Source organism: Calidris pugnax, unplaced genomic scaffold (assembly GCF_001431845.1).
Source record: "Calidris pugnax isolate Ruff unplaced genomic scaffold, ASM143184v1 scaffold18, whole genome shotgun sequence".
Taxonomy (NCBI): Eukaryota; Metazoa; Chordata; class Aves; order Charadriiformes; family Scolopacidae; genus Calidris; species Calidris pugnax.
Window position 1 is genome coordinate 10,823,140 of NW_015090812.1, and position 15,824 is coordinate 10,838,963.

Genomic DNA, 15,824 nt, shown 5'->3' on the forward strand with positions numbered 1-15,824 from the left:
CCAGCAGCAGAGGAGGTGCAGAGGCTGTGGCACACGTCAGGCTGCCTGTGGAGGCTGGTCCCCATCACTGTTTCACCCCCTCAGTGATGGGGCACAGAGGCCTCAGCTGCAGTTGACACCAAAGAGCACTGGAGACCAGAATGGGAAATCAAAATGATATTATTGACAGGGTTGAAACACCTTCTGGGGAAAAAAGGCTCTTGCCCAGAAGGGCAAATGCAAATGCCCCTGCCTTCGGCTGGGATACTGGGCTCCAGAGGAGCAGCCCTTGCTTCCCATGGACCACAGAAGACAGCTAGACAGGCAGCTGGATGGCACGCCTAGGGCTTAGGAAGCTGAAGCCAACAGGGATGAAGCCCACCCACTGTCAATATAACAAACACAGCAGTGCAGGATGAGAGATGGCGGCCTGGGGCAGGAGCTCCCTTGGGAGGGTGAGGGCAGAGCCCAGGTGTTCCTCAAGGGACCGGCACATGAGAATCTCCCCAGCAGCAGGTGTTGGAGCAGGCTGGTCAAGCACGACGGTCCCGTTGCAAGAGGTGGGGAGTTACCCCATAGCCCGGTGCTGTGCAGGGGCTGGCTGGACACGGTGGGAAGGGTGTGGAGCTGCACAGCCCGGCGGGGAGTGGATGGAGGAGCGGGGCTGTCCCGAGGGGAGGCTACAGGAACAGCTTTCAAGCATGCAAGAGGTGGCTGCACAGAGGAAGGATTCAGTCCATTCACCATGTCCCTTGCGCACAGGACAAAGTCTCCAATTGCAGCGGGAGGACATCCCAGCCAGTTTACTAAGAAAACCCATCCCCATGGCATGATGAGATCTGAGTCTTGTCAGGCGGTGCTGGGGCAAACCTGAGGATCACTGGAGGACCCCAGCAGGGACAGGATCCCGAGGAGTGCCCACCACAGCAGCAGACCATTGGGGCCCCGCATTCTGTTCCTTGGTGCCATCAGAGTGGCAGAGTTGGGTCATTTATTGTCCATAAGGCAGGGCTGATACCTCTGAAGGGTTACAGAAGAGCCGGAGGCTGTGCACAGCCAACGCTGTCCCTTGTCCCGGGGTGGCTCCGTCCCACGCTGGCAGCCCAGCTGGCATCACGTCAGGCCCAGAGCATGCTGAGAGCTGCAGGGCAGGCAGCTGCTGGGTTGATCCTTCCCCTTTTGCCCCAAAGCTTGGCCATTTGTGTCCATGGGCTCAGGCAGCAGCACCCTCTCCTGCCCGCTCTGCTGCAAACACCCTGGTGCTGCTTATCCTCGGGGACCATCCCAGCTTGTCCCCCCAGCAGCATGGGGCTGTGTCTGTGGACGGTGGCACGTCAATGTGACCATCACACGCTGGGTGGGCAGCCAGTGAGGGGATGGCACAGTCCTGCTGCAGTGAAGGCGCTCTCAGGAAGGGACACTGGCATTTGGGCACCTGCCTCCAGAGGTGGGAGGGCAGCCCCTCGTCCCCACAGCACTGTCCCAGCAGGCTGGGGCCAGCGTTGCCCTTCTGCGTGGTGCCAGCTCAGCCTCACGCCTCCTCAGCGGTGGCATCAATCCCTGCGTAGGTGAAGTTCTCGAAGAGGGCCATGTTCACGTAGGCCTGTGGGAGACCTCCAGTCAGGAGCCAGTTGTGCCAGTGTCCCCATCTACCTCCCATCCCCGCTGGCACACTCGTGGGCAGTGTGCCCTGGGGGGAAGTGATAGGGCTCCCAACACCCAATAAGTGATGCTGGGTTTAACCCCACAACATAGTGGGGGTCACACAGGTTCTGCTGCTGGATATTCCCCCCTGAGCCCAAGGGATGCTCCAGCATTCAGACAAGCCACACGCAGGGTGGGCACCCCTCCTGGTGAGCCTCCATCACTCACCTTCCTGGCCTCCAGCATGCGGATGAGCTGCATGGAGATCTGGGAGAAGGGTGGGCGCTCGTAGGGGCGGTCACGCCAGCACTGTCGCATCAGCTCGTACCTGGGGGCAGAGAGCCAGCAGTGGCTCAGTGTATATGGGGGGAGAAGGGGCAGAAAAGCTGTTTGTGGGAGATGGAGGGAAGCAGGCAGGAAACTGAAGCCCAGGAAGGACTTCTGGGGTGTGGGACCTCAGCTCATCCCCCAGCCACAGTGTAGAAGGGAACCAGGAAGGAGCTACTGCAAGTCAGTGGGAGCCCCGTGGGGCAATGGGGTCAGGGGGACGTGGGTGCTGCCATCAGCCAGGGCTCTCTGCCCACTTACACCTCATCATCGCAGTTGCGTGGTTTCTCCATGCGGTAGCCCTGGGGCAGCTTCTCGTAGAGCTCAGCGCACGTCATCCCGCAGTATGGTGTCCCCCCTGCAGCCAGAAACACACAGCTGGCTGCAGCAGGAACAATCCCCAGGGTATCCCCTCTGGTGCTGCAGGAGGACCAGACCTGCAGATACCCGAGTGGAGGCAGGGGACATAAAGAAGTCTTACCCAAGCTGACGATCTCCCAGAGCAGGACGCCAAAAGACCACCTGTAAGAGCAGGAGCCAAGGCTGTGATGGAGTCCCCAGCCATGCCCAACTCACAGGCACCAGGCAAAGCAGCTAGGGCTTGGAATGAGCTGGCAGCTCCCCAGGGAGATGCATCAGCATCATCTCCTGCCCTTGCAGCAGCCAGAGCAAAAGCATCACTGCACTGACCAACCCCAGAGAGGGATGGAGGCAGCCACTGCCATGTCCCAGCCTCGGTACCCCTGCTTGCAGGACTTACACATCACTCTTGGTGGTGTACACACTGTAGTTCAGGGACTCGATGGCCATCCAGCGAACTGGCAAGCGGCCCTGGGGAAACAGAGAATGACCGTCAGAGGAGGGAGATGCTCCACAGAGGGAGGGCAGCCATGACCCAGCCAGTCCCAGCACAGTGGGTTGTTCCCACTGACAGCAGGTGTCCTGCCCATCACATCAGTGCAGGCCCCATGGAGATGCATTGATCCTGCCTCACCATTGTCTTCTTCACATAGACCTCCTCCCCCCTGGAGAGGCCGAAGTCTGCAATCTTGGAGGCCAGATTTTCTCCGACCAGGATATTCCTGGCTGCCAAGTCCCTGTGAATGAACTGACAGGGGCCAGCAGTCAGCAGCAGCCACGTGCTCCCTCCTGCTGGTCCCAGGGGACTCGTACCCTGATGGGGAGTCCCCAGGCCCCAGGGGAAGGATGGTCTGAGGGGCTTGCTGGGGATGTACCTGCTTCTCACTCAGGTACTGCATCCCCTTGGCAACATCTGAAGCAAACTGGAGAAGCTGCTGGGAGGTGAGGGTGGAGGCGGTGCCATGCTCCTTGGCAAAGGCTGGGTCCGTCTCCAAGACTCGGCTTTTGCGAAGGAAGTCAAGGAGGTTTCCGTAGGGAGCGTACTCAATGGCGATGTACAGGTAGCCTGGGGGACAGGAGGAGGTTGGGCTCACGGGGCTTTCACCAGCAAAGAGGAACACACAGCCAGCCAGGGGCTGTGGGCGTGGGGAGAGGGGAGAGGGGGACGGCCCTCACCCTTGTTCTCACAGGCACCCAGCAAGTTGATGATGTTGGGGTGATGGCCCAGTTTGCACAGCACCTCCAGCTCCCCAGCAAAGTCCCTATGGTCGTTCTCCGAAGCAAACTCTGAAAACAAAGAAGGGATGGACACCTCAGTCTTACAACAAGGGCCCTTCCTCTGCTCCTCTGATGATGGCTACTGCCCCTCCTCAGCCTCGAGCATAGCCCAGAATGCAGCTGCAGAGAAGCAGCTACATCCCCCTGCCGAGAAGCTGCAGAGAAGCAGCTACATCCCCCTGCCCACTTCCCCTCATGCTCACCTTTCAGCATTTTGATGGCTGCATTCATTTTCAGCCCATCCTTTTTGATCATAGCCCTGATGACCTGCCCGAAGTTGCCCTCCCCAATCATGTCCTCAAATTTGATATCTTCCCACTCCAGGATGGGGTAGCTGAGGGGCTCAGGCTGTGGCTTGGGCCGGCGTGTCAGGGTGAGGGTCCCTGAGTTGAACTGCAGGATGGTCTCTTCCCCCTGGCAGATGGGAATGGGTGAGGTTAGAGGCACCAGGCACCCTTCTGCCCACGCGGCAGTCCCAGCAGGGCAGGGTGGTGGGCAAGGGTGGGCTCCGCACCCTCTCTGTGTGGAAGTGAGGTCTGGCTGCATCCGGACTGGAGGCTATGGAGCGTGACTTGGATCGGGCTGGGACGTGGGGAGCTGGGGACACAGTCCTGGTGGGGCAGGCGGCACTCACCGAGCCAGACTGGTACGTAAAGGTGCGGCGCCGGTGGAAAAAATTCTTCTTGATGAGGAAAAGCGCCAGGAGGGCAAAGAGGATGGTGAGGCAGGTGACGGACACGGAGCCAACAATGGCCAAGAGCAGCTGCTGGTCTATCCCCCCCTGCTCGGTGCTCTGGCTGCCCAGGCTGGGTGGCACACTCAGTGCTCCTACCAAAAGGAGGGATGGAGGGTCATTGTCCATGGTCAAGCCTTGCCCAGGCTGCATGGGTGGCCAAGCACCAATAGCAGATCCCTCCCAGCACCCTGGGACCACACAAAGACATCACAACCACATCCCAAGCTCCTGGTGGCACAGAGGTGAAGGTATCACTGCCCAGAGCCTGACACCGAACTCACCAGTTTCTGGACTTCCAACCAGCCCTGGGCCCAGCCACCAGTTCCTCTGGTGCCAGCTCTGCCCTTCTCCTTTAGCCCCTCATGCACTGTGTCACCCTCTGGCCAACGCAGGACGACTCTGTTGATGCCGTACTGTCACCATGCCACCCCCGCCCCATCAAGACTAGGAGGAGCAGGATTTCTGAAGCCAGCCCAAGTGTTTTGGGCATGGGCTGCTGCTTCAGAGCTACTCTGTGAGGTTACCAAGAACACCTCGGTCACTCTTTGCTGACCCAGATGCTGAGCCCAAGCTCCAGCGGAGCTGTGAGGCACTGCTGGGACACCCCTCTTACCGTCCCCCAGGGTCTTCGCTTTCACAGGCTGGCTCCATTCCCCCGGGACATGGGAGTTGGCTCGGACGCGAAACTGATAGCTGGTGCTGGCATTGAGGCCACCCACGATCTTGGTGGTCTCGGCGCCGCTGTCGGTGTCGATCCACTGGGGCTCGCTGGTGCCCCCCACCTGCTGCAGCTCCACGATGTACTTGGTGATACCCCCGTTGGGGTATTCGGGGACCTGCCAGGAGAGTCTGACAGCCGTGTCAGACACGGACTCTGCTGAGAGTGACCGTGGGGAGGAGGGCCCTGGGACAAGGAGAAGAGAGCGTCAGCCCCAGGACAGGGTTCCTGACGCTGCAGGGGCTGAGCACTGGTGTGAGGACTGGACCCCATGGATGAAAACGGCAATCAAAGCTGTGCCAGGTTTGCAGGACCTCCAGGGACCCCTGGCCCATGCTTAGGTGGAGGCAGGAGGGGGTGCACATGGACCCTGGGGCCAGGAGTGTCTCTCTGGGTGCAACAAGGGAGCAGGACTGCACCCACAAACACTCCCGGCCTCAGAGACTGTCACGCTAGATGTCTTTGTACTGACTACCTTTTGGAATATTCTTTTTCTTCATCCTTTCCTCACACACAGCAGGTTTTAAGTATCTTTTCATTCACAGCACCTCCTCTGAGCCTTCTCACATCCCTAAACCCAAATTCTCAAACCACACAAAGCTCTTAAAAGCAGAGGGTGGAGAAACCTTCACATCCTCCAAGCCTGATGCCCACCAGCCCTCCAAATGTGCAGTGGCCAGCACCGAGCCACACTGAAGACCTCGTGCACTCCTTCCCCCTTGGCTGCCAGAAAGGTTGGTCAGGCTGATGGGCCACCTCCCCACAGTCTCCCACCCATGTGAGGGTCTGTGTGCATGTGTGTGTGTGCCCACAGGAAGGACTGCAGGTCTCCCCAAGCTCTAGTGACCACCCAGCAAAATTACCAGGCAGTGGGGTTAAAGCAAACCAAAAGGAAATTATTTTCTCACTCAATGACTAATTGTTTCATGGAACTTGTTGCTACAGGGTTTTTTAAAGGCTGCAAGTACAGACAGGTCCATCAGATCTTGGGCAAGGGTGTGGAGGACAGATCTGTCTGTGAGCATCACTTGTGATGGCCTGAATGTCAAGTTCAGCTTAGGATGTTTCTCAGCTGTTTGGTGCTGGAGTCTGGGGGGTCTAGCAGGAAAAGGGGGACCCATTTTCCCTCAAGCAGCTGTTCATGCTCTATCAGAGATGGGATACAGGAGCACCCAGACCTGGGGATAGTCACTGTTACAATTAGAACAGATTTATCATTGTAATTTCCTGAAATAATTCCCCGTGTTCTGCCAGACCCACCTTTGCTGTTGATCATGACCTTGTAGAGGTCAGAGGGGGGCCCCAGGCTGGCGCAGTGGTACACCAGCACCTCCAGCCCGTACTCCTTGTTGAACTCCAGGTCCCCGATGCGGGCAGAGAGCACGGAGATGGATGTGATGTTTTTCTCAGAGACTAGCCGCTTTGCGGAGTCAAAGAGATGGACGATGAACCCATGTGCTGGCTCGTGGTTACTTGGCAATTTCCAGTTGACGTGAAGTGTGTTTTTCTCCTCTATGGACCAACCTTCGATCACAGGTTTAACTGTGGGCTCTGCAAACAAAAGACAACAAAACCTCACGGCACATCAGCACCAGTGCTTTGCAGACCCTGTGCCATGCAGGGTTAGGGTTAGGGTCAGGGTCAGGGCAGGGTCAGGGTCAGGTAGATGGAGGCTCACCAAGGCACTCTGTCACCATGACGGCCTCAGGCCCCTTGCTGCCCTCCCCACCATCCCCTGGCCGGCTCAGCTGCACCTTGACAATGTAGGCAGTCACCGGCCGGAGGTTCATGAGGGTGATGTTCTCGCTGTGGTCGACTGTTGGCCAATAAGACATGTTAAAGCTGTACCCGTGAACCACAGTCTGCCCTGCCACTGGCATCCTCCTTGGCATCACCATGGTCCTTGGATGAAAACCTCTACCCACCCCAGAACTTCACTGGATGGGGCAGCTGTGGTCTCCTGCCCAGGTCCTATCTGTGCACTCCACCCCCCAGCAGACACATACCCACAATGGATGACCACGCTGAGTTGTCATCCTTGGGCTTGTAGAGCAGCTTGATGGAGCTGATGGGTCCATCACCAGAGAAGCAGTCCACGGGCGACACCACAAGCTGGCGGCTCTGCTTGGCCAGCAGCCGAGGTGGGTTCAGGGGCGCAGGTGGCACTTGGGGGGAAAGAGGAATTGACACCAGTGGGACTGGGAGCAACAGAGTGTGGGTACATCCGCCACCTCTTGGCTCCTTCCAGATTTGTAAGGGAAGTCTTTCATCACCACCCAAACCTGTCTGCTGGCACGGCAGCACATGATGGGTGGCACCCAGTCCAGTGCTGGGGGTTTGGCATTGCCACACTGTGCTGTCAGCCTCCCCCAGAAACCCCAGCTCATTCCACTCACGCCCTGTCCTCACCTCGGATGTTGACCTTGACTTTCCGGCTGTCCTGGCCCCCAGTGGTGGAGACTCGGCACTCCCAGAGCCCTGTATCTGCCTTTGTCAGGTGCCGCACCTGAAACTCGCAGGTGATCTTCCCTGATTCGATGATGGCTTTGATGAGCTGAGGGCACAGAGGGTGCCTTCAGCCCCTTGCCTCAGCCCTCCAGCTCCCCATGCTGGCCTGAAGCTGCCTGGCAGACTGGCTGGGACAAGTGCTTTTGAGGGAGCCAGCAACATGGGGATGGTGGTGGGGCAAGTGCACGGGCCAGTACCTTGAGCACGGTGCCATCAGCCTTGCGCAGCTCCACGCTGTCACTGGTGGGCAGTGGGTTGCCAGTGGCCACACAGCTGACAACAGGCTCTGAGCCCAGGTTGAATTCCAGCTCCGAGGCCAGCTGGATGATCTGGGGGAACCGGTCTGGCACACAGAAATAGGCATTAGGGCTGACTCCACTCCTCCTCAGGCACAAGAGGGGCTGGCACCTTTCCCTGCTCCTGGTTGCAGACAGACCCTGGTGCCAGAGGGTAGGTGCCAGATGGTGTGGTCCAGCCCTGATCCCCACCCCACGTGCCAGGCTCAGCGATGTTCTCGGCATGGCTAATCCCAGGGGGCCAGACTAGATGCTCTCCTTCACAGAATCACACAATGATACGGGGTTGGAAGGGACCTCTGGAGATCATCTAGTCTGCCAAAGCAGGTCCACCTAGAGCAGGTTGCACAGGAACGTGTCCAGGTGGGTTTTGAATGCCTCCAGTGACAGAGACCCTTGCAGCACTCTGTTTTCCATAGGGTTGGGGGATATTTCTGCAGGCAAGGGGGGCTGCTGAGCCAACTGGCGAGGCCGGTAGCCAATGCCTCCCTGTGTCACTGGTGAAGAAGGAGCTGGAGCCCACCCAAGGGTCGGGGGACAAAGACCTACTCACAGCTCCATGCCAGCCTCACCTGACTTCTCACAGTGCTGCCCGTGCCAGCCCGCCGGGCAGACACAGCCACTGAAGCGGTTACAGCTGCCTCCGTTTCGGCAGGCGCACTCCAGGGCGCAGTCAGGGCCGTAGTACCCCGGGGGACAGGCTGTGGGAAAAGGAGAGCCCACTGCTACCCCTGGCCATGGCGCAGGAGCACAGAGACAGAAACAGCGGGCAGCTGGTGCAGGCAGCTCAGCCTGCACCAACTCTCAGGCCAGGAGAGGTTTGCAAGGGCCCCGGCGGAAGCCCAGGCTGGGTGGGTGAGCTGATGGACACCCACGTCTCCCTACCTTGGCTGCAGCGGGAGCCTCTCCATCCTGAGGCGCAGGAGCAGCCGTAGGGGTCCGGCAGGCAGAAGCTCAGCCCCTTGCAGCCCTGGGCCCTCTGGCACGTCTCCTGGCAGTTGCGGCCAAACTGACCTTCCCGGCAGGCTGGAAGAACAAGCGTGGTCTGCCCTCACCCTTCATTCACCCATGCACATGCATGGCAGGCACCAGCTTGGGTACCTCAAGCCCCATATTGCCGCCCCCAGCAGGCATGGGAGCCATGCCCTGCTGAGAAATTGGATGATCCAGCCCTGCCCGAGAAGCAGGGCAGGCGCTGAAGAGTTTCTGACCACAGTGCCCAGGCCTGGGAGTGCAGCAGGGCACCCACGTACAGCTCTCACTGCTGGGCAGCCTGGCACCTACCTCGCTCGCAGCGGGTGCCCATGAACCCAGGAGGGCAGACACATTCGTCTCGGCATGGCTAATCCCAGGGGGCCAGACTAGATGCTCTCCTTCACAGAATCACACAATGATACGGGGTTGGAAGGGACCTCTGGAGATCATCTAGTCTGCCAAAGCAGGTCCACCTAGAGCAGGTTGCACAGGAACGTGTCCAGGTGGGTTTTGAATGCCTCCAGTGACAGAGACCCTTGCAGCACTCTGTTTTCCATAGGGTTGGGGGATATTTCTGCAGGCAAGGGGGGCTGCTGAGCCAACTGGCGAGGCCGGTAGCCAATGCCTCCCTGTGTCACTGGTGAAGAAGGAGCTGGAGCCCACCCAAGGGTCGGGGGACAAAGACCTACTCACAGCTCCATGCCAGCCTCACCTGACTTCTCACAGTGCTGCCCGTGCCAGCCCGCCGGGCAGACACAGCCACTGAAGCGGTTACAGCTGCCTCCGTTTCGGCAGGCGCACTCCAGGGCGCAGTCAGGGCCGTAGTACCCCGGGGGACAGGCTGTGGGAAAAGGAGAGCCCACTGCTACCCCTGGCCATGGCGCAGGAGCACAGAGACAGAGACAGCGGGCAGCTGGTGCAGGCAGCTCAGCCTGCACCAACTCTCAGGCCAGGAGAGGTTTGCAAGGGCCCCGGCGGAAGCCCAGGCTGGGTGGGTGAGCTGATGGACACCCACGTCTCCCTACCTTGGCTGCAGCGGGAGCCTCTCCATCCTGAGGCGCAGGAGCAGCCGTAGGGGTCCGGCAGGCAGAAGCTCAGCCCCTTGCAGCCCTGGGCCCTCTGGCACGTCTCCTGGCAGTTGCGGCCAAACTGACCTTCCCGGCAGGCTGGAAGAACAAGCGTGGTCTGCCCTCACCCTTCATTCACCCATGCACATGCATGGCAGGCACCAGCTTGGGTACCTCAAGCCCCATATTGCCGCCCCCAGCAGGCATGGGAGCCATGCCCTGCTGAGAAATTGGATGATCCAGCCCTGCCCGAGAAGCAGGGCAGGCGCTGAAGAGTTTCTGACCACAGTGCCCAGGCCTGGGAGTGCAGCAGGGCACCCACGTACAGCTCTCACTGCTGGGCAGCCTGGCACCTACCTCGCTCGCAGCGGGTGCCCATGAACCCAGGAGGGCAGACACATTCGCCAACATGGTCATGGCAGACACCACCGTTCAGACAATCGGGACAGTCCTTCTTACAGGATGGTCCCCATTTCTTCGGGGGGCAGGCTGCGGAGAGAGCGGTGGGGGCACAGGGTGGCACCGGGATGGAGAGCAGGGTATGATCCCCTGTCCCCACATGCCATGGAGCCATGGCCCCTCTCACCTCTCACGATCAGGCGGTAGAAGGCACTCCACAGAGGACTGTCCCCCATGAATGTGGCGCTGTAGATGCCATTTTCACTCACGCTAACGTTGGGGAGCGTCAGGGTGACAATGTCACCCCGCACCTCGCCCCGGTCCGTGGTCTGGTAGTAGGTACCTGCAAGAGTGCAGAAGGTCACCTGGGGCCCTGCCACCCCCCTGGGCCAGCACCAGGCACCGGCTGGGATCAGCCCCAGCCCCGTGCCTGCTTTTGGGGGCACTTGCCATTTCTTTTCCACATAACATCCGTCTCCTTTCTCTTGATGACTCTGGCAGAAAAGGTGGCTGGCTCGGCAACATTCACAGACTGCGTGGCCTTCACTGGGAAGAGGTGGGCTGTGGAGGAGGAGGAGGAGGAGAAGCAGGCTGAGCAGCGGTCACTCCCCAGGGCACTCACACCCAAGGGCAGTGCCAGCACCCCTAGATCAGCCACCCCAAAACAAAGCCCACCACACTTTTTTTTGCTGGGACAACATGACACGCCTCCTCATCTGCCCCGTGGGACCAGGTGGGACACCCTTGAGCCTCTGCAGGGACAGGCACTCCCATCCTGGCCCATCCAGCCCCTACAGGCACACCCCAAGGACTGGGAGGGGGCACCCCTCTGGCCAGCCCACAAGCCCCAGCCCAGCACGGGATGATGGTGGCCGTAGCCTGGGGATGTGACACATCTTTCCCATAGCTGGGACACATCTGCACGGTACACCCTGCTTGCTGCCAGCCTGGGAGGTGCAGAGTGGCTGCACGCCACCATACAGGACCAGTGGCCCTATCATGGCTGTTTTCCTGATTTCCCAGTTGCTGGGGCATGCAACAGCAGCAACAAACTCAGAGTATCAATGTGAGTCAGCCAGAGCCCAGCTTTGAGCACAAACGGGGCTATAAATACATTAAGTCCTGGGAAACCAAGCCCTGGGCGTGCCGGGACAGACACAAAAGAGGGCACAGGAGGACGCTGGCTCTCAGAGCCTGCCAGTGCGGCAGCTCGCACAGACTAAAAGCAGCCCCACCGGGTCGGAGCTAAGGCACATCCAGCCCCAGGTCCTGCCCTGGCAAGGCTGGAGGCCAGGAGGAAGCAGCACACGCCGCAGACGCCCGGGGAAGGGCACCGCAGGTCACTCGTCCCGGTAATTCCCTAGAATTGCCTCCTCACCTGTGCCCCCATTTGGGATCTTTCTACCACAGACTTTGCATTCCCTTGTAAAGGGCACACAGGTGTGCATGGCCGCTTGTTCAGCTGTTTGTAATCACAGCCAGATGCACGGGTCCCCACAGAGACCCCATGCCATGCCAGTGGGTACTTCCCCGCTTGACAGGAACCACAAATTAATTCCTATTCTTGCTCCCTTTCTTTTAGTCTGTTATTTATCCATGCAAAGACCTCCCCTGCCACCCCCCGGATGCAGAATTGCTCCCAAAGAGCTGAAAGGGAATTTCCCTGCTTTTCTCCAGGAACCTGAGCAGACCGTGGCAACTGGGTCATCCACAGCATCCCCACTGCTGCCACCCCAGAGACCCTCCCACTGCAAACTCACACTGCCTCTTTTTCTCAGGGACCACATAACCACCAATTCTGCTCTTTATTATGGTTTCTACCAGTTTGCCTGGTTCTGATTTGGGTTTACAGGCCTGTAACTCCCTATGCAGAAAGCTTTTAGGAAAGGCTGGTGTCCCACCAGCAGGCTCGTCACCTGCCCTCTGCTCTCACCCCACAGGCAGCAGCACAGCCCTGCTCATGGCAAGCCCGGTCTGGCAACGCCGCCCTGCTCCGTTCGGCCATTTATCGCCTGTCTCCTGCTATCAGCGCTGCCATTTGAGACAGATACCCCAGCAGGCTTCCCCAGCTTCTCTATTGTACACATGGATGCATAAATAAAAGGAATTGGGGTTTTCTGGAATTGTTTTTCTGGATGTCTTTCTGCTCTGGGTGTTGTAAAAATAGTTTAATCCCAGATTTAAACCCTGCTGAAATTGCTCCTCAGGATCTATGTGGTCTGCTTTACTTTGTTTTTACAGCAAAACTTTCCAAAGTTTATCATCCCTCCTATGTTCTTCCTCATGCATGACCTTTTGGGAGATGCCAGCTTTCCTTTAACAGCATTCCCCACCTGCTGCTTCATCACCCTGGCCTGTTTTGGTGCACTCTCAGGCTTAACGGGAGAGACGATACGGGCTGAGCCTCCTCGGTGGGTTCTGTACACAGCCCTCCCTCCCCCTACAAAGATGTAAGTTTTTGCTTAGTTTTTCCTTTATTTTTTTTACCTCTCCTTTAAATTAAACAGAGTAACAGCAACTTGTTTGGCACTTAGAAAAAAGCCGCTTTTTTGGCACCTGTAACTCCTGCAGGGGCTTGAACCCAGACACTGACCAGCTCCTCCACAGCGCTATTTTGGCCTGGCTATGTTGACCCAGGAGCTGGGGGCTGGCAGGGAGCCCCCCCACCGTTGCACACCCTGTCACACCAAGGAGCCCCAGAGCTGTCGCCTCCCTCCATGACTTATATATGGAGTGCAGACCCCCCTCTGCCCTCCTTGTCCCCCTGCCACCGGCAGTGCCCCCCATGCTGTCTCCCGGTGCCTCTGCTCCCTCCCTCGGTGCCTCTGTGCTGTTCTGCTTGCCCAGACTGGCCAGCTCCATTTCTGATAGGATCACTGCCATTTTTGGATAAAGCCTTTGGCCAAGGACACCGGCGGGTTCCTGCTCCTTGGAAGATGCTTGGACCCCACTGACAGCCTCTGTTCCCCAGCTTGGAGATACTAGAGCTGCTTGCTAAAGCTATGTTTTAAAATAAGCAGGGAATTTTGTTTCCCCTGACCCCTAATTCTCAGCAAAAGGTCAATTCTTTCAGCAAAAAATTTCTAAAAAAGAACTAGAAAGCATCCTGAAGCAAACACCTATCACTGAACATTTCAGTCCTAATAGTCTCAAGCACGGGGACAGCAGAGGTCAGGGGAGTATGTGTGGGAGAGTGCTGCCCTCGGTGGTATCCCTGCCACTGGCCAGCCCAGGGGGGCCCTTTGGCTTATATTGGAACGGGAGACAAGAGCCCAGCGCTGCTCTTGGCTGCAGTATGCCCTGGCAGTGCCTCTCACCAAGACCCCACCACCAGAGCAGGAAGGTACTGCTGCAGCATGGTGCCTGCCAGGCACCCAAGGAGCCTGCTGGACATGCGTCCTGGCACTACCTCCTCCCCAGGAGCCTGTAGTGGGGGCACGAGGCTGGCACATCTCCGTTGGGCTCCCCCCTGCCCTGGTTAATGATTTCCAGACACCACCACCTCCTCCAAGGGCGCCCAACTTCCTTTTGGACCTTGCCCTGCTCCTGGGCACCATTCCCAGCCCAGCCGGCTGCCCGCACTGTTGCCCGTCCCCGCACGTCTCCACGGGGCTTAGCCACACTCCTCCAGCTGAACATCCCTTCCCTCTCCACCCCACTGATGTTGGTGGAACCCAAATCTAGCTCATGGGTCATCCCTGTCCTTCTGCCATGCCAGCTGCGACTGGGATTGCAAATCACAGGGCAGGTAGCTCCTATGTGGACCAAGCCAGCAGTTGGGGGGCTGCCCGCCACCCCACACCCTCCCAGCCACTCACCATTGTGGCTGTTGTGCACGTAGAGCACCTGGGCCTGCTCGGTCGGGGTGCGCCCCAGGCAGTAGAGGATCCCCACTAGGTCGGCCATGGAGAAGCCCCTGGCCTGGACATAGTTGCTGCGGTTGCGGTAGTTTTGGAAGCCCATCTTGGGGTGCGTCATCACAATCTTGTTCTCCCGCTCGATCTGCAGGTAGCTCACGTCGCGCTCCCCCATGACGCAGGAGAGGAAGAAGTCAGAGTGGGACAGGCTCTGCACGTTGGCGATCAGGGTGATGTCCAGGATGGCCCCTGGGGCAGGGGAGCACAAAGGCACGTCAGGACTGGACAAGGGTACAGCCATCCCAGCCTTGCCTCAAGGCCAGACCCCGTCACCCAGCTGCCACTCTCCTTTTGGACATCCCCACAGGCTCAGTCCCCCAGCATCAGCCAAGCGTGCAGCAGGACAGAGGTCTCAGGGCCCTTCTCCTCCCAAAAGCTGCCCGCATCCCAGCCCCTGGGGCTGGGGAGATGCAGGCAGGGAAGAGAACCGCTGGCCTCTGAGGTCTCCAAATGGCCGATCACAAAGGGATGTTTCCTCCCTTCAAACCCAGCTCTGATGGTGCCACTGAGCTCCCACAGCTGCCTTGTCCCACCAAGACTCCCTGGGGCAGGGGCTGCTTCCCGGGACAGAGGGAAAGAGGTGATTTACCTGCTTGCCATGGGAGGAGAAGCAGAAGATAAACCTGGACTCCCATGTCCTTGGACTGCATCCCGAATCTGGCAGAGGTCAGAAGATCCACGGCATGTCCCAGCCACAGGAGTCAGAGCCAGAGGCCGTGGCTGCCTAGGGGCTCCACGTGAGCGGTGGCTCAGGACCCCTGCTCCCTGCACATGCCCTCCATCTTGCCTCCTCCTTGCTGTTCACTGTCCAGGGCAGCTGGGACTGCCTCTTCTGGTGCATAGCCTGGGCACGACGAGGAAGATGCCCCTGTCCCCGCTTGCTCGGTGGCCACCTGGTTGGTCAGGGCTTGGTGGCAAAGACGCTACTGAGGTCCCCTGCCCAGTGGCAGCTCTCCCGGGGAGCAGGCACCCACCCCTCTAGGGCTAGGGCTGCGTGCTTAGGGGTCCCCAAGCCATGCTGAGCCTCCAGCCTGGCCAGGAGGTGTCCTGACCCTCCTCCTTGCCTGCTGTGCAGAGGGTCTCATGCCCCAGCCCGCTGGGGAGGCAGCATCCCCGAACCCTCAGCGCAGCCCCGCGGCTGATGGCTGTGGGAAGGGCTCTCTGGAGCAGGGAAAGGAAAGGGGCCAAGGGGCCGTGGCTGGCGGCGGCGGCGCAGCCAAATCCTGTTTCCCATGCGGCGTTTCCTGCTCTCCACCCATTGTTCGGAGACGGCCCTGACTCCAGGAGCCGGAGGGAGCTGCCCTGCACAGGGTCTCCCCAGCGAGCAGCGTGTGGCCATGCTGAGGCTGTACACACCTCGTGACACCTTGGCCTCCTGCCGCCACGAGCCGGGGTGCCGAGGCACAGCCCCACCTGGGCTCCGTGTTATTCCGGGGCCTGACTCAGGCCTGCAGCGGCCCATTGTGAGGCCGTTGACCGGGCTGAACGGGGCTGAGCGGGAGCACAGGCAGGGTGACAAAAAACCTGCACAGGAAGGTGGCTGCTGCTGGGGGAGAAAACCTTCCACCCACACCGCAGTAAACATGTCTGGGAGGAAGTGGAAAGCAGCAGAAAGCCTGG

The 15,824-nt window shown here is 59.3% G+C and overlaps 1 protein-coding gene across 2 annotated transcripts; it reads right to left on the reverse strand.

The window, feature by feature from the left end:
• Positions 1 to 141: 141 nt before the first annotated feature.
• Positions 142 to 15,365, reverse strand: TIE1 (tyrosine kinase with immunoglobulin-like and EGF-like domains 1). Of its 2 annotated transcripts, XM_014939474.1 has the most exons (23): positions 14,794 to 15,365; positions 14,106 to 14,393; positions 10,738 to 10,848; positions 10,475 to 10,630; positions 10,246 to 10,377; positions 9,847 to 9,987; positions 9,534 to 9,662; positions 7,748 to 7,893; positions 7,452 to 7,596; positions 7,049 to 7,207; positions 6,721 to 6,858; positions 6,303 to 6,593; positions 4,938 to 5,228; positions 4,223 to 4,416; positions 3,792 to 4,002; positions 3,487 to 3,597; positions 3,186 to 3,376; positions 2,945 to 3,058; positions 2,711 to 2,781; positions 2,432 to 2,472; positions 2,212 to 2,308; positions 1,852 to 1,951; positions 142 to 1,582 (listed from the first exon to the last, which is right to left on the reverse strand). In XM_014939474.1, exons 1-23 carry the CDS (start codon positions 14,852 to 14,854, stop codon positions 1,511 to 1,513), a joined length of 3,390 nt encoding a protein of 1,129 aa, XP_014794960.1. In that variant the 5' UTR covers positions 14,855 to 15,365; the 3' UTR covers positions 142 to 1,510. The 2 variants fall into 2 exon arrangements, with proteins under 2 accessions (XP_014794960.1, XP_014794959.1); XM_014939473.1 differs by lacking the exons at positions 9,534 to 9,662; positions 9,847 to 9,987; positions 10,246 to 10,377; ... (2 more) ...; positions 14,106 to 14,393; positions 14,794 to 15,365 and adding exons at positions 8,419 to 8,547; positions 8,732 to 8,872; positions 9,131 to 9,171 and having other exon boundaries at positions 4,103 to 4,416.
• Between the last annotated feature and the right edge of the window lie 459 nt (positions 15,366 to 15,824).

What these genes read in the sequence shown, in the direction of transcription:
- TIE1 (XM_014939474.1), bottom strand. Translation starts at nt 14,854, where the DNA reads ATGCAGTCCAAGGACATGGGAGTCCAGGTTTATCTTCTGCTTCTCCTC. An exon ending in TCTCCTCCCATGGCAAGCAG is followed by an intron (nt 14,394 to 14,793) that starts GTAAATCACCTC and finishes CCCCTGCCCCAG; the next exon opens with GGGCCATCCTGGACATCACC. An exon ending in CTGGGAGATCGTCAGCTTGG is followed by an intron (nt 2,309 to 2,431) that starts GTAAGACTTCTT and finishes TTCTGGCTGCAG; the next exon opens with GGGGGACACCATACTGCGGG.